This window comes from Calypte anna, chromosome 13, assembly GCF_003957555.1.
Source record: "Calypte anna isolate BGI_N300 chromosome 13, bCalAnn1_v1.p, whole genome shotgun sequence".
In the NCBI taxonomy this organism is placed as follows: Eukaryota; Metazoa; Chordata; class Aves; order Apodiformes; family Trochilidae; genus Calypte; species Calypte anna.
In genome coordinates, this window is record NC_044259.1 from 8,654,442 (window position 1) to 8,675,921 (window position 21,480).

Here is a 21,480-nt window from a genome sequence, read left to right on the forward strand (position 1 = left end):
ATAATTTTGTGTCTCTGCAATGATTACAGTAAAAGATATGCAGTTATGCAGCTTTTCAGGGACCATACTGTTTCACTGAAATTTTAAACATGACCAACAACAAGGGACCTCTTTGTCTCATGGGCTCACTTCAGTATAATCCAGCAGGAAGTGCCTCTTTTCTGGCAGTAGAAAATCTTCATTTTACATGAGGCAGAAGGGCATGCAAGCTATTGACAGGGCTGAAAACAAACATCCGGCATCTCTTTTGTGAGGGAAGCTGCAGAAGTCTCATCATGTGGCCCATTGTTCTTTATTTTGAATGCACCTGGAGGCTTGAGAAATAATTTCTGTCATGACAAATTCCTGCTAGCCAAACCAAGGCAGAAAAAACCAGATGTAACTGATCTCTTCAGATGCTTTCCCTTCCCATCCTATTGCTTCTCTCCCTCCCTGGCTGCTCTGAGTGGTCAAGGCTGAGCTTTTACATGGAGTAATCAAGAGTTCCTGGAAATCCGGAGGGTCCCTGTATTGACAGCCCTGTTCCTATTGGTTTAACATAAAAAATAATGTTTTGTCCTGGTCAGCTGAGCAGGCATAATTAATAGTACTCTGGATGAATGCTTTTGTACCTAGGGGACTAATTACAGCTCTGTCCTGAATTCCTGGTGCCAGCCTTCCCTCGGTGATTTTAGCCTGAGGGCCCATAGTCAGGGCAGCAAGGGGATGGTTTTGGGGTTCTGGTGCAGGTGGTGGAGCCAGAGGCAGCTTATCCCCCCCGGGCCCTGCTTGGGAGGGGAAATCTCTGTGCCCGTGAGTTCAGTGGGATGGAGCAAAGGCAAAAGGAGAGATGGGACAAGGAGGAGGAGGATGCAAAAGAGGCAGGGTAAAAGAGATGCAAAATTGAATATAGCAGGAGTAAAAGAAAGGAAGGGAATAAACAGAGCATTGCAATCACAAAGGCACGGGCAGGCTGCCTTGCATTTCTTCATCCTTTCCTCTCTCCCGTTAGGGTACTCTGCCTAATCCCCACACATACTGAAGTCTGAGCTTTCCTCTCCTGTGACATTTGTCCTCCTCCTGCACAGTGTAAATCTCTTTGTCCTCTAAATGTGTATCTGAATGCAAACAACGCCTCTTCTCATTAAGCTGTAATAAATATTTGCAGCAATATTCACTCTGGCAGTGCAGGGCTTCTGGGGAAACCTTTTAATTCTCTTAGCATGTCTTGGACAACCATACTTGATGTTCTTGGCAGTTTGTGGTCCTCCCCCTTTGTACATGGCTGCTGTCAGGCTGCCTGCCTCTCTAGCACACTGAACCCCTCTTGTAGGGCTGAGCAGATCTTTGCTGCAATCCAAATCTGTGCCTGCAGCCTTTGCAGATGCCTGGGGTGGCATTCAGCTGCCTCACTCGCATACAGATACCGGGAGCTGCTGCAGCTCGGGAGTGTGGACAGTCCCAGGATTTGTGTAGCCTGTAGCAGAAATTTCTCTCCTTAACTGCACTGCTCTCAGTGTCTGGGTTAGGTTGTTTGAAGCTTGCTCAGGTCTGGTTTTGTGAGCTCCATTGCCTCTCTGAAACCCAATTATATCTGCATTGCAATTCCTAGAGCTGCATTCTGCAGAAACAGCAGAAATGGGCACAGAAGTGTGTTAGGCTATGGATGTTTGGCTAAGCCCATTGCAATCTATTCCTTATTCTAACATGAAAGCCCATTGCTGCAGGTGTGGGATATTTCAGCAAGACTGTGAAGTAAACCAAGCATACCAGTTACTTACTGGTCTGGAAGGTAAGTCTGGGCAGTGTTCTTGACTAGTGTAAATGGGTGTAGTTCAGATGAAATCAGTGAAGCTGTGCTAGGTTACCCTCGCCTGTTTGCCATCACTACAGCTGAGCTGTTGGTTCTTTTGTCTGGTTTGTTATGCCCTCTCTGGGCTGAACCTAGTGAAATCAGTTTTTGTCACCCTTTTGCAACCTCTTGTGGGTTCCTGATGGTTTTGGTCACCTCGGGATTTGTAGGGAGACTTAGCTGAATAATTTCCAAGCTGCCTTTGTGCTTGCAAGCTCTGCTTTTTCCTCCTCAGCAGCTTTCAGCTCCTAATGTAGCTTTTGCATTCTGTGCTGCCATTCATCAGTGATGCCAGAGCTGATTACATTTGCTGTCTTTGTCCTTTTGTGATGTTCCTTATGCCTGGAATATCTTCCTGGCACTGATTCAGGAGACTGATTTTTTCCTACCTCCCTCTGTGAAACTCATTCCCATCACAAAACCCATTGGATGAGCTGACACAGTGAAAAAAAGAAAAAAAAGTCAAGTGTTTCTACTGACTGTGGCTTTCTCCATTGACTATGAATTTGATCCCTGAGCATCTTTTTCTTAAATTTTCTGTGTTCTTTTTGGCTTTGCTGCTTGATACTCAGGCATTTTTTGTATTCAAATAGTGACCAGGGGACTGCCATTACTTATATCCTGTAGATCTGTCAGGAGTATTAGGTAAGATGTATTCATCCCATAGATTTGTAAGCATAGCTGCCTCTCCCATGGGATAGGACACAGTCAGAACTATTTGGGAAAAATTTTCAAGACCTAATTGTCAAAAAATCTGGAAGTCTACAGCATGGTTTTTGCCAGATAGGCTCAGAATACTAGACCATCCTGTCCAACATGTCCTATTTCTAGCAGTAGCCAGTGCAAGAGTCAGAAGGGGGCACAGGAGATGCTGCAGTAGGTGTGGAGCAACTCACGTCTCTGAATGTGTCATCCTAAACCTGCAAAGAAAGAGATTGTTTTAAGCCCTCAAACATGATTTTCCCATTTCTTTTCCCATACCCTTTTAGAGCTGAGTATTTTAACTTCAGCTACTGTTGGCAGTGTGCACATCCCATTTGCTCTTTGAAGCTGGCTGTGTGTGAGGCTTAGAGCTTGTAACTCACTGGAGAATTCTGTGTGTGAGGAGGTGGTGACTTGCAGCCACCCCTTGGGTTGTAGCACGTAATCCTAGAAACCAACTTGTCACAGCAGATTTAGTGTCAAGTCTGGGGATTTCCATCTTGCCATCATCAGTGACCTGGGCAGCATTCTGCAGCTGGGCTGTGGTCTGAGCCTTTCTCAGCTGTTGATGCTCAGTTGAGTAATGAAGGCAAAGGAAAGCAAGAGATCAGTGCCAGTGACAAGTGTGTATTTTCTGCTGTCTTATCTGCAAGGCATGAGGAAAGGCCACATCTGTGGAAGCCAAGAGTCTCATTTTTATTTAAAAGTGAGCATGAGTAACCTACATGGAAACTGCTGGATATGTTACAACCATTTTGTGGGCCTAGAAAGTCCAGCTTTGAACCCAGAGGAAACCTTTCTCCTTGGTAGGAGAAACACATTTTGTTCATCCTTTCTGTTGATCTGAAAGCCATTCTGAGTGAGAGACTCTTCATTATTAATAATCCTGGGAAGTAGTATTTTAAATGTTTATGGTTTGCACTTTGCAGCACCTGAACCTCAATATATTACATGCATGGTGGCAGTGAAGTGGGAATTATGACAGAGCTGCATGTCCTTTTCCAAATGAATAATTTACAGTTTTCACAATGCCAGTTACATTAAATATTACTACTCATTTCTTCAGGGGAAACCGTAGAGCTCAAATGCAAACGTAAAGTGGCAAGAAATGATGTTACATTTAGTCAGTCTCAGACAAGACTCACAATTCATATCAGTTAATTTTCTGAAACACTTACTTCATCCCTCTGCAGGAAAATCCTTTTTTAAATTTCCATGCTTAATGTGATTTTTTCCCATTTGTCATGTTTCACGTCTACTTTGCTCCTTCCTCCTGAAAACAAATGCTTTTAATATGGTCCACTTGTTTAGAAGCTGGCATTTTTCTTTTTGGCATCCCAAATCTCTAGATCTCCCAGCACTCTTCTGCTGTTTACTTTCTCAAGGTTGTCGATGATCAATTTCCTGCTGTTGTATGCAGACTCTCATCTGTTGTTCCTCACCTCAGCACACCTATAATTTGCCAAGGCATCACTGCATAGAAAGGTGCCTGGTGCTGCATTCATTAAAGCTGAGGGAAAGTTTCCAATTGATTCCAGTGGTGTCACTAGCATTAAGCCTAGAATAATAAATGCATTTAGGTTTAGAACTCGATAAATGTATTAGCAAACAGCATCATTAGAAAAAAATCTTGCTTGTGTGGGGCAGCATGATAGATACAGCTTTTTCTCCTGGTAGTGTTTGGGATCTTAAAAATTTATAGGCCATTTTATATAGACTGCTTCCTGCAAAGCATTTGAGGGAATGGAATGAGGAACCAGAAGATGCAAGACAGAGAACAGAATGTAAGAACTTTTCAAGACATGGAGATGCTACACCTGCTGGTTTACGATGGTTGAGGACAGAGAGCTGTCATTTTCCATGGAGTATCTGACTTCATACCCACCTCAGCCAGATCTCCTGCTAGCCCCTAATCCCATGAATGTTACATTTATATGGAGAATGTTCTGATACTGCTCAGTTAATAAAAACCAGGAAATACAGTGCTTTGTAAGTAGCAGCAGGCTGAGGTCTGTCTGCCTGATTGAGCCACCAATGCTGATGTGACTCAGCACATTACTAAGCCTTTTGGGTTTTTTTTTCCCTCTCTTTCTTTTTTTTCCCTCTACTCCTCTGGCAGTAATATGGTGAAACTGGGGTCATGCTGCTGTGTAAAATGCTTTGAGCAGTGTTGCTGAGGAATGCTTCAGGAGCCCTGAGCATCTGTGTTACAGGTGGCTTTGGGAAGGTGATTTAAGCCAGTTTAAACTCTGATCTGGCCAAAGCACTTAAATGCATATTTAACCCTGAATATCTGACTAATCCAGCTGATGTTAATAGGACTACTTGCATGCTTAAGCTGTTCACTGGATTGGAAGCTAATGAGTTCAAATGCTAGATAAACTTAGTTTTGGAAGAAGATGCAAGAGCACTGTAATTAAATGTGTCTTTTGCAGCTCCTTGGAAGCTCTTTTCTCTTTTCTTTTAGTCCTACAATCAGTCTGCAGATTTCAGCTAGGAAGCAACTTTCAAAGAACAGTTCTAATTTGTATGTCTAATGAAGAAAATCCCAGGTAACTTATTTGAGTCTCTTTCATTGCATCTGTCATAAACAGCACAGTCTCTCTGCACTTTAAAGGTGGAGGCTCTCTGGGAAAGAGTGTGAAAACTTTAAGAACAGGTTATAGCAGCAATGAAACTTGCAGGGAGATCCCTTAAGCTAGGATTCCTCTGAACTCCATCGAGAGTATTGGCTTTAAAATGCTATAGATAGGCTGGACTGAGCTGGCAGGGATGCTGCACTCTTTGGTGGATGATCACAATGAACAAAGTGAGGCACAGGCATAAGTTAGTGCTGAATCAGGGCCTGGATAATGAAACACAAAGGCTGACAAGAGTCCAAAGAAATTCAAAGGGTATTTATCCAGCAGTCACAAAGACTTGGACAATCCAAATAGCTGATGGGACTGTTTCTGGTTTTTAATATTTATTTGCAGGTGTGCAGGCTGCTTGATGGTGATGATAAAATAATAAAAAATAAAAATGTGGACTGGCTTAGGGATGGTTAGGGATGCCAATTTAAACAGCCAATCTGTTCTCACCATGAGGAGTATGAGTGAGGACAAACCTTAGGGAGCATAGAGGAGTGGAGGGCTCAGAGGCAAATGCAGACAATGGACAGAATGTGGTTGCTGCACTAGGGGTGGGGAAGGGGCTAATTGTCTTTTTTTTGGTAGTAGTCAAGAGATTACTTAAGCATTGCTGCAGTTGTCTGCATTTATTGTCTGTATTCATGAGGCCAGAGCAAGCCAAGCAGTGCTGCCAGCTCTGGAAGCTGCCCCCTCAGAGAGGTTCATTTCCCCCATAGCAACACTGCAGAAAGGGAATGAGGAGCTGGGCATTTCTTTTACTTCAGATGCCTTTTTGCAACCTATGCAGGACCCCAATTTTATACTCCCTTTCACCAGTTTCAATCAAGAGCTCTGCTGAAGTCAGCAAAGCTGCATAGCAGACAAGAGGAGGGAATGGGAATCATTCTGTTTGCTGTGGTTTGTAATAAACACCAGAGGCTCTCCTAGGAAAGCTGTCATGGTGTGAGATGAATGTACCTTGTTTGCACTGAAACTGTGGGATCCTGGGCTGTGCTGGAGATCCTCTGGGGCAGGCAGTGATAAATAAGTGCTGACTGTGGATTCTGTGGGGGTTTTATTACTGTACAATCAAAGATAATTTGGTTAGAATATCTGGAACACTTTACTGCCAGAAATTTTTTCTTGGGGATTAAATGTGAAGGAAAGGTGAAAAAGGAGTGATGGCAGTGAGTGGGGAAGGCAGACCTTTTTCCCACCCAAACCAAATCAGCAAACTGGAAAATGAAAATAGAAAACCAAGCAGAATACCAAGAAACAACAATGCTAAACAATATAAAATTTTTTTTCTTTATAAGATTAATTATTCATTTTCGAATTTTGCAGAATACCAAAAACCAACAATGCTGAACAATATAAAGATTTTTCTTTATACAATTAATTATTTGTTTTCTAAATTTGCCCTTACATTAATAGTTGTTGCTTTAGAGAATTATTTTGGGTTTTGACAAGGTCTCATTTAGATTTCTTTCAGAGAGACTCACAGCTGATCACGCCTGGGAGGCTGTCAGCATAGCAAAGGCTCTGCTAAAAACTGGTGTGTGTCTGTGTGTCTGTGTGTGTCTGTGTATCTGTGTGGGTGTGTGTATCTGTGTGTCTGTGTGTGTGTGTGTATCTGTGTGTCTGTGTGCGTCTGTATGTCTGTGTGTGTCTGTGTATCTGTGTGTGTGTGTGTATCTGTGTGTCTGTGTGCGTCTGTATGTCTGTGTGTGTCTGTGTGTGTGTATCTGTGTGTCTCTGTGTGTGTGTGTCTGTATGTATCTGTGTGTGTATCTGTGTGTGTGTGTGTGGTGTGTGTATCTGTCTGTGCGTGTGTATCTGTGTCTGTGCGTGTGTATCTGTGTGTCTGTGTGTCTGTCTCTGTGTGTGTGGTGTGTGTGTCTGTGTGTCTGTCTGTGTATCTGTGTGTGTCTGTTTGTGTATGTGTGTCTGTGTGTATCCATGTATTGCCACCTGAGAATGTTCTCTCCTGTCTCTGGACACTGCCAAGCTCTCCCTGGCTGGGGTGGTCTCACTGGTGCAGGAGGCTCAAGGGGTGTGAGGATCACAACTCAATTTCAGAAGCATTGGTGTGGGTTCCTGATGGCAGCTTGTTGCATGGAGAGGGGGTGAATGTTGTTGCAAAGTCAACATCCACACTCAGGCTTATTTATTTTGACTGCATATGACTGAACAAGGGGTAGGTTTTTTTCTTCTGTATGTGCACCCCTTGCCCTAAGCAAAATTACATTCTTATCATTCCTGCCACAGTGTTGCCTGCTATCCCCACACTACAAGTTTTCAGTTTTCAGTTTCTCCTTTTATTTCTGTGCTCTCCTTTAAGGATGAGACCTTACAGCCTGCCCAGTCTTCTGCTGAGTAATTCCATCAGGTGGCTGACAAAGATACTTCTGGAGAGCAGATACTTAGCTTTTGCCATGCCAAAAGGCATTTAGCAAAGGTGCTTCTCACCTCCTCTGCTAAAGCTTTTTGGTTCTGCTGCAAATTTCTCTGCAAAACACTGACCAGCAGGTTGGCTGTGGCTCTGTGCACACACATCTCACTGCTGGCACAGTCAGCAAATGGGGTTTCAAGCAGCTTCTGGTCTGGCTGGGGACTGAGCTCACTTCTTTATTCCCAGAGGTGACAGGCATTGGATCTGATGCCTTGTGAAGGGCTGGGGGGAGGAGGGGGGTGGGTGGCTTTTAGACTCTACCCCTGTAGGCAGCATAATGCAAACTGTCTGGCTTGTAGGATATTGGCTGAATGTAACAGGTAAAAAATACTTGTAAGAAACCTGCCATTAGTGAGCAAGAATGAAAGAATATTAAAGTATATCTAGAAACAAATAAAGCTTTTTAATATTTTTTTTCTGAAATTCTGGAGTCATGGTCTTTCATTAAGACATAATGTTGGAGTTTGTGAAGATCTCATGTATATTTAAAGATTCTGTCTGCAGCTGAGATTTATACCCAGTAGGAATTATGCATTTGGGAGAACTGGATATTGGGACTGGTGGGCTTGCAAACAGAATACACACCATTTGTGAACACGTCTGGCAGGTGCTGGTGGCTCAGGCTCTGTAATTTAATGTACTGGGCTTACAATAGGCCAACAAGGAGGCTGGAAATCTAGGGATGAGCTGCATGGAGTGCTGACTCTGATTGCATCTTTTTGGGTGAGGTGAAGTCATTGCTTGTTCCTAACACAGAGCTAAGCTTGGCCAGTTTGTCCTGGCTGGAGTGAGAGCTTTGCTTAATTTGGCAATGACTGGGCTGCATTTCAGAGCATAGTGGGGTTAGGTTCAGTAGTGGGTTCAGAGCAGTGTTGGAGTCCATCCCAAGCCTGCCAAATCAAGGCTGTCCCCATGTCCCATCATCTAAATTGTGAGGTCAGAATCCTGAGTTCCAAAATGTTAATATAGAAATATTTGGATGGTTTTTTGTCCCCTCTTCTTCCCAAGTCTTAATGTTGCAAATGCTACTGTAGTAAGTATTATTGAGAGGGATTTGCTGAAGGATGTAAATATTCATCAGTCTAATGATTTGCATTTGAATCCAGAAAATTGGCTTATGACTCCATGCTGATATTCTCTCACTCTGGTTTTCACATGGCATTAAATGCAGGAGGATTAAATACCTGGGGTTTTCTTTCATCCAAACCAGACTTTGCTGTCTTCATTTGGAAATAAGTTCTTCATTAGCTGGTAACTCAACCTTGGGCATCACTTAATCTTTTTCAATCCTGCATGACTTTTTATTTCTAATGAAGAGCTTTAGGATCACTCTTGTCACTCTGAGACGTACTTGTTACTGCTCCTGGAGTATTTAATTTTCACCTTGGCAAGTCTGGCAGCTCTGTAGTCCTGAATTTCAGAATGGGAAGCCAAAAAGTGGAAGTGTTGGCCCTGGGATCAGGAGCTTTGATGCTCTTCCTATCATTTTGTGTCTGCAAACCACACCAAGGCATTGTTCTGGGTTGCTAATCCTGTGCAGGAGTGCAGGGATGGTGCTTGCTGACAATCACAGCCCCTTCTCTGGGGATGAGCTCTGGGTTCTGGCTAGGGCTGAAAAGACTCTGGCAGTGCTGCTGTGCTCTCTCTGCTGATTCTGAAATTCCCATCTATAATGGAGTGGATTCATTGGCTTCTCTGAAGGGCTGTTTCTGAGTACAGCCCCAATACTCATCCTTTCTGGGAGCAGTTGGCATGTTACCTTTTCTGTGTTTGCAGTGCAGGTATTTTACCCCAAATATTTAGACTCATCCTGGGTTTCAAATAAATGTAGATTCACTGGTAATTTAACCATATGCTTTTTAAGCTACTTAGGGCTTTCCCATTGGCCTAAGACATCTCATTTTTATAAGATTAGTCAGGAAATGACCCTGAGATCTTCTGGGAAAAGCCCAAGGTCATTTTTATGAGATTAATATTGAGAATTCAGAGCCTGAATAAATGAGACACCAAATAACCTGAATTCAAGTTGGTTTCAGTAGTTCTTGTTAGGACAGGGCTTTAATAAGTGAGGCTCTGCTTTAGGATGGGTTGTTCTGTGTGTTCTGCCTGTTGAATACAATATAAAAAATACTTGGTCCCAAACAAAACTGTTTTTGAGACTATTTTAAGGCTCAGTGTGATGAGCTCACTGTCTTAGATCTATGAAGTACTCATCTGGCTCTTTTCGTTCCTGAGTGCATGATGAGTTTGTATTATTATATGGTTCTAAGATACTTGTGTAGGTTCAGGTAATGGAGCACAGGAGGTTCAAATTGAATATTCGAAAAATTTTTTTACTGTAAGGGTGACAGAGCCCTGGAACAGGCTGCCCAGGGGGGTCGTGGAGTCTCCTTCACTGGAGACATTCAAAACCCGCCTGGACACGTTCCTGCACGATGTACTCTAGGTGGCCCTGCTCTGGCAGGGGGGGTTGGACTAGATGATCTTTCGAGGTCCCTTCTAACCCCTAGGATTCTGTGATTCTGTGATTCTATGATATAGAAAAGCTTAGATTAAAAAAAAAAAAAAAAAAGAAAAAGAAAGAAAGAAAAGAAAAGTATTCTGTCTGCAGAAACCTTAAGAGTGCGTTGTTATTTTCCAGGTAATTGTGAAAACAAGAACAGAGTATCAACCTGACCAGAAGAACAAAGGAAAACTCAGAGTGCCCAAAATTGCTGAATTCACAGTCAGTTTTACTGATGGTGTAACAGAAAGACTAAAGGTAAGATTATTCTGCTGGCTTCTGATGCAAATGCCATTTATTTGAAAATAACAGAATAAAAGGGACATAAATTCAAACTTCACTCATCACTAGGGTCAAAGAGAGGTTTATCTGTGTGAGTATAAAGCTTTTTTGTATTTTCAGAACAGGCATGGAAATAACTTCAGAACTAGATCTAAAGTAAGAAATGTTTTGCTTTTCCCAGGAAGAGTTCTGAAAATGTTTTCTAGCCCAAACTGAAAGTAAAAAATGTTTGAACCTTTCTTTCTTCTCAAACATTTGTGTTTGAATCACAGTGGAGACTGATGGAAACAATTTGTTTCCTTTCTTAAAAATTATTTTGTCTTGTAGTCAAGCAACCATTTTAATACTTGAAAAATTTAATATTTTATATGTATCATGGATACATGTATAAATTAATATATATCTGTATATCCATTTAACACCTGATAAAAGAAGAAATGTTAAACAAGTATCTAAGCCTGTCCTGTTCTGTAAGCAGTTTTGGTTCACAGAAATTGGAATTTTCTGATGAGAAATGTTTCCCTCACAAATTTTCAACAGGCTCTACACAGACATGGAAAGAAACTCATGAATTATTGAGTCCCTTCGGTTCCTGTTGACTGCAGCATATTAGACTGATACAATTCCTCCTAAAATTAGACTCCAAGCATGTAGCTGTTAGTATTTTCTCCCTTTTCATTGAGAAGATGTGATGCTTTTCCTAAACCACAGAGCATGTGCGTGAGAAAAATGTGAGATCTGATTTCACGTTTTTGAAGTCAGAGGAAATATCAGTGATAAAAATAGAAAACATGAAGAGTAAACAGTGCCTGGAGGTAGTTCTGCTCCTTGAAAAGCTGGGATTTGGCTTATAAATTTTTATGCAAGGGTATCATCCTCCACAGCTATCAGGAATTGACTCAAGGAACTGAATAGTCTTTCAGTTGTCTCACTTGTTCTTAGTTTTGCAAGAAAATGAAAAAGTGTGTTATAATTATTTTCTAGTAATTTAGAAGAAAACCATCACTTGTAAAATACTGAGTTTGTTCAGCCTTGAGAAGAGAAGGCTTAGGGGAGACTGGATTAAAATGTTCCAGTACTTAAAGGGAAGCTACACAGAAGAGGGAGATTTGCTATTTACAGGGAGTCCCATGGATGAGACAAGGGGCAATGAGCACAAGTTACTCCTGGGGAAATTCCATTTGAACACAAGAGGAAAATTTGTCACTGTGAGGACAGTCAGACATTGGCATGGTCTCCCAGGGGAAGTGGTGAAAATCCCCACTTTGGGAAGTTTTAAGTCTCAACTCAATGGAGTGCTGGGACATATCATATAAACCATAATATGAGGAGGGTTGGACCAGATGATCCTTGAGGTTCCTTCCAACCTGAAATTCCATGATTCTATGAATATTCTACTGTGATCCAGGAAAAATTGTTACCATTAATCCTTGATAAACTTCAAGATAAGGCTTGTTCAGCTTACTGAGAGGAGAAATGCTTAGCTACTCTCTTCTGAAGCAGTACAGAATAGCATTGTTTCTATTTTTTCTAGAAATTCACCAGCATATATTTCACAAGGATGATTCTATTGCTTTCATCTGGGATATTTAAAGCCATAATTTATTCTAAAGAGGTGTATGAATAAATGTTTGGAGCTTCTTGGGGTTTTTTTTGTGTGTGTGTTGTTTGAATACAATACAAAAAATACTTGGGTTTTTGTTTGTTTGTTTCTTAGTTTTGGTTTGGTTTTTGTGGTTTTATTTTTGTTTTTCACTGGTCATTACCTCTGGTGATCTAAATTACTTTCCAGGGTCTTACATGCTGTTGATTTTGACTGAATTCTTTGCTGATCTTATTGCATGTGTAGTACCTACTCACCACCAATGGTCACTCTCTGTTGGTACCACTGGCGAAATAAACAGCAATTTAGCCAGAGTTAAAAATCCCCAGTCTCAGAATCCACAGCAGACATTTTCCAGTGTGAACATACAAATCAGAACCAGACACCATGTGGCTGAGAAACAGCAGTAAATGTAGAGTCTCCTGGAAATGATGTGTTGGCTTGTGACCTGCAATAAATGGTGTTATTGTTGGCATTGTAAGCAACTTCATTGGGTGTTTAAAGCTTAATCCTGCAGCCTTGAACAATGTGAAGGTCAATGTGAGATGATCAAGTTTCAATCCCATCAAAAGATCTGTCTTTTTTACTTAAAAAAGCAATCAAGAACTCCTCATTCTTACACCCTGTGCATGCTGGAGGTCCCTAAGTCAGATGTGTAGCTCATCCACTGTTAGGGTTAAATCAATCTTATTTTTTCTCATTCTTCCAACCCCCCAACTTGCTGTTGCATTCAGGCTTCTCCTTCCTATTTTGGATGTTGTCTCCTGTTGCTCTCACCCCCGTGTGCATGAGGGCTGCAGGGATGGTGCTGGGCACATCACTGATGGGGCTTTGAGCTGCACCATGAGGATGGGGGATGCCTGTGGGAGCTGCACCTCTTCCAACGCAGACTGGCAGCATGAGCTTCAGTCTTCAGCTATTTCCTTTGCCTAAAGTCCACATGATTTGCATTGTCTGCTCTTCAATGTCAACTTATTAATCACTCAGCCTCTCATCTAATACTGGATAAGTCTATAAGCTTCTCCCTGCCTGCTCTTCATAAGGCTTCCGTGTATCATATTCAGTTCATAGCATTATTTCCTAACAGAAGTGAGTTAATAGGTGATATTTCATTACCTTTTGTCCTTTTTTTTATTGCACCACATTTTTTATGAGTGCATATTTTTAGTGAAGTTGTTAAAAATACTGCCCTCTGGTTATAAGCAGCCTTATTGCGTGGTACTGATGAAATAATTTCATATTTTTGTAAGAGGAAATTGTAGTAACTTTTATTGTCACAGTTTGGCTGCATTTTTAACAGCTTAAGAAAAAGATAATATAAATGAGATCATCATATTTTCTTTAGCTGGATGTTTGTTTTGCATAGCTTTTCAGTATGTGGTGTGTTAGCAACATCATCCACACCTTCTCACTAACACACTGATTAAAATTAAAGCATTCATCTATACCTGAGCCAGATGGCTGGGAGCAGGACACTGCCAGGAGCAAGGAAATCATCCCATTGATTTCTGCAAGAGAAGGAAAGGCCAAGAACATAGAAACATAGATGGTCTGTTGCTTTAGTGCCCTCAAAATGAGTTCTATTTCTGGTAGTTCTTGTGGGAAATGCATTTTCTACTCCCTGCACAACTTGTGTGAGTCGATGGTAATACTTGAACTCAGGAGTTTTTATGGAGAGCTGTTTTGCTACTACAGCTCTACTAATCTGTGTGCAGGGAACAATACATCTCAGCATGTGGTGCCTGTGTGCTGGGGAAAGAGACAGAACAGTAAGAAGGTGCAAAAAGATAGCAAGGAGGTGCTCTCCTGTCTGCTGCTGTGCTGCTTTAGTATCCTGGAGAATACAAAGTGAAATGTATTTTATTTTTCACCCAAAGTGTAGAATTATCATAAATTCAAACAGAAATATGGCCAAGTAAATATCATTAATGACTGTATGTGGGAAAATGCTGCTGGACTCCATATTTATGACCGTGCTCTCTACCCACTAATAACCTCTCTGTTTTAAATCTGTGAAGTGCTTTTCTGTCCTCTATACTTCTGATCACTTGGTATTGGAATGTTCTCAATGAAGAAAGAAACTCTTCCCAAGTTTTTTTTTGTTTGTTTGGGTTTTTGTTTGGGTTTTTTTGGGTTTTTTTTGTTTGTTTGTTTGGGTTTTTTGTTTTTTTCCTTTTTTATTTTCTTTTTTTTTTTTTTTTTCTTTTTTTTTTTTTTTCCTTTTTTTTTCCTGAGCCCCATAGCTGAGTGACACAGAAGAGCAGGATCTCTAGGGGAAATTTTGGAACCATACAAACATGGCAGTCGAATCCACAGATGCCCTTTATTCTGCCTTTTGGGTATCTTTTATTGAAGAGGCTAATGAATTATTAGACAACTTTCTCGCATGAGCAAGCCAAAGCCAGAACCTAAGGTTTATGCATGCATATTTTTCATCCATCCAGAATAGCTCTTAATTATCATAAAGAAGAGACTGTCCCTAGGCAACCGATCTTATTTCACACTACCTCTTCCAGGAATTTTAGATAGCTTCTGCAACTTGTCACATCTCCTAATGGATGAGATTATGATTCTCTGCAGCTCAGCACACTGTGTCCTGGAAGTTTGACCAATTAAGCTTATTCTTCAGCTGGATGAGTCAGCCCATACATACTTTATAACAACTACTTAAATAGCTAGGTGGAGTTGGGTTACAAGACAATGATGTCAAAATAGCTCATGGTTGAGCCATCCATACATAAAAGAAATTCCTTTTATCGTTTTACTCCTCCAGAGAGAAGCAATGACAACATTTTCTGTAAGCTGACTGGCAGTGATTTATAGACCTCGACTCCTCAAGGCTGTTTGTGCCTTTGAAGTGTGTTCTTTAGGAAGTTTTTGAACTGCAAAGGTCTTACTTTGCAGGAACGATGTATATCAAGGTTTCTAAGTCTGGAAGGAAAGAGTGCCTGGTGTTTACCTTCCTTTTTGCATGCTTTGAAGGTAGTGCTTGTTAGGATGCTTTGCCAGCCAGGTGCATTAGAATGGATCTGCAAATGTGATGACTCTGTCATGCTCCTTTCTGGGACAACTCTAAACCTTTGCATTTGAGATAGGGCTTATTCTTCTTCTTGTTGGTGATATCTTATCTTGGGGTTGGACTAGATGATCTTTCGAGGTCCCTTCCAACCCCTAGGATTCTGTGATTCTGTGATTTATGTTGCAGCTTTTAAGAACCATCTCTCATATGGTCTCTTCATTCCCATGAGTTTCTGCCCTTTTTTTTTTTTTTCTATCAATACTGAAATGAGTTCAAATCCTCGTGCTTTACAAGCAAATTATCCATTGAATGCAAAGTCTTGTTATGTCTGGAGAACAGGGATTCCAGTCTTCCAAGCAGTCCAGATAACACAGAAATCAACCAGAAGCATCTAAAAGGTGAAGAGTGGGTTTCTACCCACTTTCTTGACTGTCACTTAGCTGAAGCCTTTGTTAAAGACATCAGCAACTTGCTTGAGTAGAAACAAGCTGGAGAATAGTTGTGGATGGGTTTTGTGCTTGATCCAGTCAGACCCAGTAAGTGTAGGCAGAACTGTGCTAGCCCTGAGTTTGTTCAGGGTTTTCTATCTCAAATACCATCAGAAAAGCTATTAGAGTGACTTCCAGCATAGGCTTACAACCTGGAGCATCAGGGTGACACGTCACGTACTGGGTTTGCCCGAATTGCTTGTGTGCAGCCAGTTTCACCTCTGTTTTCACTAAATACCACAGAGCTGTTTATTAGTGCCTTTTCTGGGAGATGGTGATTTACTGTTGCTGGGTAGTAGCTGTAGTGCTGTGGTAGCTGGGTTATAGTTACTGCCATAGTTATCTGGCTTCTCAAGGCTACCAAAGTTCTTTTCTTCTTATGGTTAATTTTCATAAGAAAGTTAAATTTATTTAACTTTCAGGGTTTTTATAATTAAACTATGTACTTGTCTTGAACAGAACAAGATGGGAGTGGGTGTATGGGGGAGAAATTGAGATATTTAAGATGTTTTCTTGCAAGCAGTTTATCTACCTGGAAGAATAATCTGCAAGCATTGATCATTGCTTCTCTGGAGAAAACTGGGAATTTCACTTTTTGCTACAAGTTGGCAAGATTTATTTTCAGAGCCACTGCCTGTGTAATCCATTCCTGTTGAGTATGCAGCATGTTTCTTATCATTAGATCATCCCTCTTCTCCCTCCTCCCTGGAACCATTCTGATACACGCAGATCCAGTAACCAGTGGATGTAATTGTTCACTGCACTTTTCATCATGTTCTTAAAATATAGTGGAACCCATTCAGATGTTTCTGCTATTGAAATATCCATAGTGAAGCAATAATTTTCCTCTGACCTAATGTGAAAGACTTGGAACAGAATTGATTTGTCTGCAGCCACACCCTACAAACCAGACATTGATGCAATAATTGTACATTATCAAAAACAAGCCAGTATCTAAAATGCTTGGCTCCTAATTAAAAAAGATGTTTCTGGGCCAGGGCCAGGGCTTGATTCCCTGCTGGTAACATCTTTGCTGAAATGGGAGATGCTTCCCCTGCTTTCACCAGTAGAATCTCACCCAGTGAATCCCCAGGGTATTCAGCTGGATTGGAAGGACCTTCATGTGAAAGGCATGGGTGTTCAGAGGAAAGGAGAGCCCCGGGTTGGGGGAAGGTGGGGAGCAGGTCTTGGCCACCTTATTTCTGTGGGTAAGGTTTGCTGAGATGCAAGCACAAGGTCTCTTGGACAGTGTGGTGCAGGGAATTGCTGTGTGGCAGATGACTGAACCACGAGCATGGCTTTGAGAAATGCCTGAATTCCCTGAATGCAGACCCTGATCTACCTAAAAACCACCAGGTTAAAAACCATCCTGCCCTGGTTTTTAAAGGGTGCATCCCCATGGCAGCTCTGCAGCCGGCAGCTCCCCCTTGCTCTGCTGCATTTACACCCAGTCTGAAATGTGGCATTCCTGCTTCCCACTCTCCCCCTTCCCAAACTCCCCTTCCATGCTTCCATGTTCCTGCAAACTTCTCCACAGGATAATGTTTTCATCTGTAGGCTCTTGCTTTATACTGATGGTTCTTCCTCCAACCTGCAAAGGAATGAATTTCAGAACAATGGCATGGGGCTTTTCATCCTGCCCACTCAATAGCTAAATAAATTTAAAGATTCTTTAATTGTTAACTTACCACAGGGCAAGAGTAACTCATAGACAAAGGATTCCTTTGAGTGCGTGCAGAACAATTTTCCTTACTGCTTTTTAATACTAACAATAACAAGTTACCATGGCGACTGCCACATCACATTGGTTATCTGGAAGATGCAGAGTGGCTGCTGAAAGATCCCATTACACTGACTAATATCAGCTGTGCTCAAGGGAGGGAACACGCTCGAATACACAGATATTTTTCTCACTTTGGTGGTAATTGCTAAAGTGGCTTAGATGTTGTTTCCAGGCTGCACAGCATTTGGCTGAACTGCATGATCTGTGAGAACAAGAGACAAAGCAGAGGAAAACCAGGAAGGTGTCAGGCACAGGGGAGCAGTGTTCAGGCATCATGTTGCACTGTGTTGGAGGTGACAGAGAGGTTTCCTGTTGGGTCTGGAATTCAAAGAGGGACTTGGAGAAGTGTCAGTATGAAGGGGCTGATGTTACTCTCCAGGGACTGCTTTGGAAGCTTATTCACTCCCTTTGGGAGTTCTCAGCTATCATCAGGCAGACTCCTTTCCTAGTGGGCTCAGCTACAGTGGGTGTCAGGGTGTCAGGGCTCCTTCCAGGGGTGTCAGGCAGCTCACTCTGCCCCAAGTCTTTTCCACTTGTCTATTAAACTGAAGCTTTGCCTTGGTTTTGGAGGTTGAATATTTTCCATTGCAATGCTGAGGGGCACAGTTTCTCCTTTCTCAAAAATCCACTGCCCAGCCTTGCCTGGCTTTGCATCCACTTACATCTGATGTAAAGTAGCACTTGCACGGATTTAGACTCTCAGTTGTGGTGTGTGTAAAAGGAAGTGAGGAATGTTGCAGAAATCATTCTTCTTCTCCTCTGGCTGTAATGGCAAGAGAAAGAGGATAAGTCACATCCATCCTAGTTGGTCTCACAGTTTGCATGGAGGTAGATTGATGGAGCCATTTGTGACCATCAGTGACAATTCAGAGCTGTGAGGATGAAGTGAATGTGGATTTGTGGCTCAGCTGCCAGGAAACAGGTATTTCTGATCACATCACCATTATGCTACTATAAACCCTGCAAGCCTTCCATTCCCCTTTCTGGATAAAACTCTTGTGGTTTTTATAGGAGTTCCCAGCTAATACCTTGCTTTCTGGTACAGGTTTAAGTCTCAAGAAGGTAAAGCCAGGAAAAATTTCCATGTCTAAAATGCAGATATGAAAACTGGAATGCTCTGTAGGACTTGCCTAAGTACCACCCAGGAAAGTGAAGGTTAAAAAAAAAAAAGGGCTTGACTTTTATATTAAACAGATAAATGGATAATTCCTTAAACTGTATTCTTGTTTTATACTATTTCTTTTTACAAAAACACACACATACACTCTTTTGCCAAGTCAGAAAAAACACCTCAAATATATTTTATTTTTGCCGTTGTGAGCACTGAGAGAGTAATCATCTGAAGAGATCTGTTCAGGGTTATTTTTTTCCTTCAATTGATTTTTGGAGAGAAGTAAGTTAATTGCTTGCAGCAGTTGCAGAAAATGTCTAAAAATGGAAGTCACAGAGAATAGTCACATAACTAAGGGGTTGTGGGTAGATCTGCTGAATTCAAATTCTCCATACCGTGGTATATTGCAGGGAGAAAGGAATTACAGAACAGAAACCCTCACTGACCCTTTGCTTTGGAACAAAATTCTCACAAAAGATTTTCATATGCAACTGCATGGATGTACCTGTTGTGCTCATTACAAAATGTAATTGCAGTTCCCATTTAGTCTGCATGATTCCTTACATGGCATCTTTGTCTTTACCAACACAATACTGTGTTTCATTCTGGTACCTCTGCCACCCCACAGGAAACCTTGTTTGTTGGGTAATTTTCTTGTCAGCAATTGAGGTGTAATGAAATATGCTTAATGCTGGTTTGGCTAATGTAGCAAAAGGGGCTGAATGGGATGGAGAAGGAAAGAGTTTTCAACTGACTGAAGCCAAGGCAAAGTTTATTGACTGCCATGAAGTGCATTTTGAGTCTTGTAGCCAAACCACAGAATGTTAAAAAAAAAAAAAAAAAAAAAAATCAGGGAAATGAAATGCTTCACTCATACGTATTTTTCCATGTAATGTTTCATTCTTTCTATTTATAAAGCAGCACAGGCTGCTGATAGAATGTTAAACAGACCTGAGCTCCCTCTTGTTAGTACTTGCAGATGTATTAAGCCTGTTGGGCCAGATCCACAGCTAATGGACCTGGCCTTGTGCCTCTGAAGGCATCATAATCAGCTAGATTATTCATTTTTGTTGTTTGTTTTTTAAAAGCGAAGCTTTTGCAAGTCATTTGCAGCAATAAAGCTTCACGTTTCTAATTTAAAATGGAAAGGCTTTTAATTCATATGTTACCCAGGGGACACTTTGCTCGCCAAGTCCTCACTTTGTCCTTCTATGAAGCACCCACATAATAAGTTTTTTAAGAGAAATGGGTGCACTGAACCATGACTGCTGCTATATTATTACCTTTATTTCCTGACCTGTGATGGCTGAAATAGATGCTGAAATGCATGTGAAAATATTGACCTTTGTGAAGGAAGAAAATTCTAGTTGATTCTTTATTTTTTTTTAGCCACCAAAGTGCACTGAGTAAAAGTATTTTAAACTTGACTTTTGATTTCACTTTTATTGAAGAAATCCATGGGACTGTGGAATGGTAGGGAGAAGTTATCTTGTGCTCTGACATACAAAGAGCTTAAGTTGTTCTGAGGATTTTTAAATCTTAGCTGAAAGGAACCCATTATATACTTCATCTCCTGTTGTGAAAGCTGATGAGGAAAATGGTAGTATCATATGTAAAATTAATTAATAATGATAAATAATTTAAATCAAATAAAAATACTAAGGAAGTGTTTGGAGGCACATACATGGGAAAACATGCCTGGAGGATTACCACTTTGTACCTTAATCCAGTATATAGATACTCAAGTCTGAAAGGTTTGCCCTGTGTGGTAATTTCATAAAGCAAACAGAGCTCAGCTTTTCCTTAGAACCAGGCTGATCCGTGGCTGTGGGATGGGGTTGGTGCTTGGGGTGGTTTTGCACACACACTCCCAGAGAAAGCCAAACTTCTAGAGATGCAGATGTTTGCAGCTTTGGGTGGATCTTGCTGGAGTGTCTGTGAGTACCAGTGAGGAGCAGGGAGTGGAGCTGGACCAGAGTGTGTGTCAGATGTCAGGGGCAGCAGCAGAGCAAGGAGCTCAGGATTCATCTCCCAGGTCTGCTCTTGTGTGCTGCTCCCTGGACCTGTTCTCACGTAGGGCTCCTCATGCATCCTCTGCACCAAAGCCAAGTGAAGTGGGCAGAGGGGATGATTTTGTGTGTATGGGACTCTGCAGAGGTTGTGTCTTGGCAGACAAAAGGTAGGCAAGGAAACGTTTTATTGATGGCTTGATTTATCTTGTGTTCCTATTAATGCATTTTAAAAAGGGCCCTTGATGAGCTGAGGCATCTCTTGTCATGTTCCGTGTGAAGTGACTGGAGAAAATGTCACAGCCAAGACTTTGCACAGTGTGGTGAGAAATTGCAGCATGTCAGTGCTGAAGGGTTAGCTGTGGTGAGGAGGTACCAGCCTGCTGCAATCACAGTAATTGAAAAACCATCTCAAATAAGTGGTGTGGAAGGAATCCTCTTCCAGCGTTGCTCAGCTCATGAGTGGTACATCAGGACCATGGGTTTAGGAAGAAAAGCACCTTCATTAGCAGTGTTCCTGAGTCACTTATTTAATTGTGGGCCTTTGGAGGTTGTAGAGGCATAGAAATAAGGAGGGAATGTTTATGATAGTTGAAAAAGGAAGAAAATATTCTTTTATAGGAAGAGAGGGAATAATGACCTTTAAATATCTGTATCATCTGCAAAAAAGGCAATGTATTTATTCAGTGTTCCTGGAAACAATTTTTGTAGCATCTCAATATACCAGCTTATCTTGGTGATTTTTTTTTTAATGGCATTAAATGGCAGAAAAGAAAAAGCAAACCAAACAGTGTTTTCTCTTTGCCTAAGTGGAAATTCATTAATATTCAGTGATGGAAGGTTCCTCATGGAAAATGGCATTTCCATAAGAAACAGAGGCTTGGAAACCCAGCCATGAATTTTCCATTCAGGCAGTTTGACTTGGCACAGAAAGACATCATGCAGACTGCAGCTGGCACCAGACACAGTTAAAAAGATCTGAGGCTATTAGTGCCTAAACAGCCACTAGAAATTATATTACATGATGGAGACTGGCTAATATAATTGAGCCAGCTAGTTATTGTGTGCATAATTTAATTATTTGACAA

General features: G+C 41.4%; 1 protein-coding gene across 1 annotated transcript in view; it reads left to right on the plus strand.

Annotated features, from left to right (window-relative positions):
• The window catches only part of NSG2 (neuronal vesicle trafficking associated 2), a 36,654-nt gene that overhangs the window by 4,590 nt on the left and 10,584 nt on the right, over positions 1 to 21,480 (plus strand). Inside the window, exon 3 of the mRNA XM_030459034.1 lies at positions 10,236 to 10,355. Coding sequence (XP_030314894.1) covers positions 10,236 to 10,355 — 120 coding nt within the window. The remainder of the gene's footprint in view (positions 1 to 10,235; positions 10,356 to 21,480) is intronic.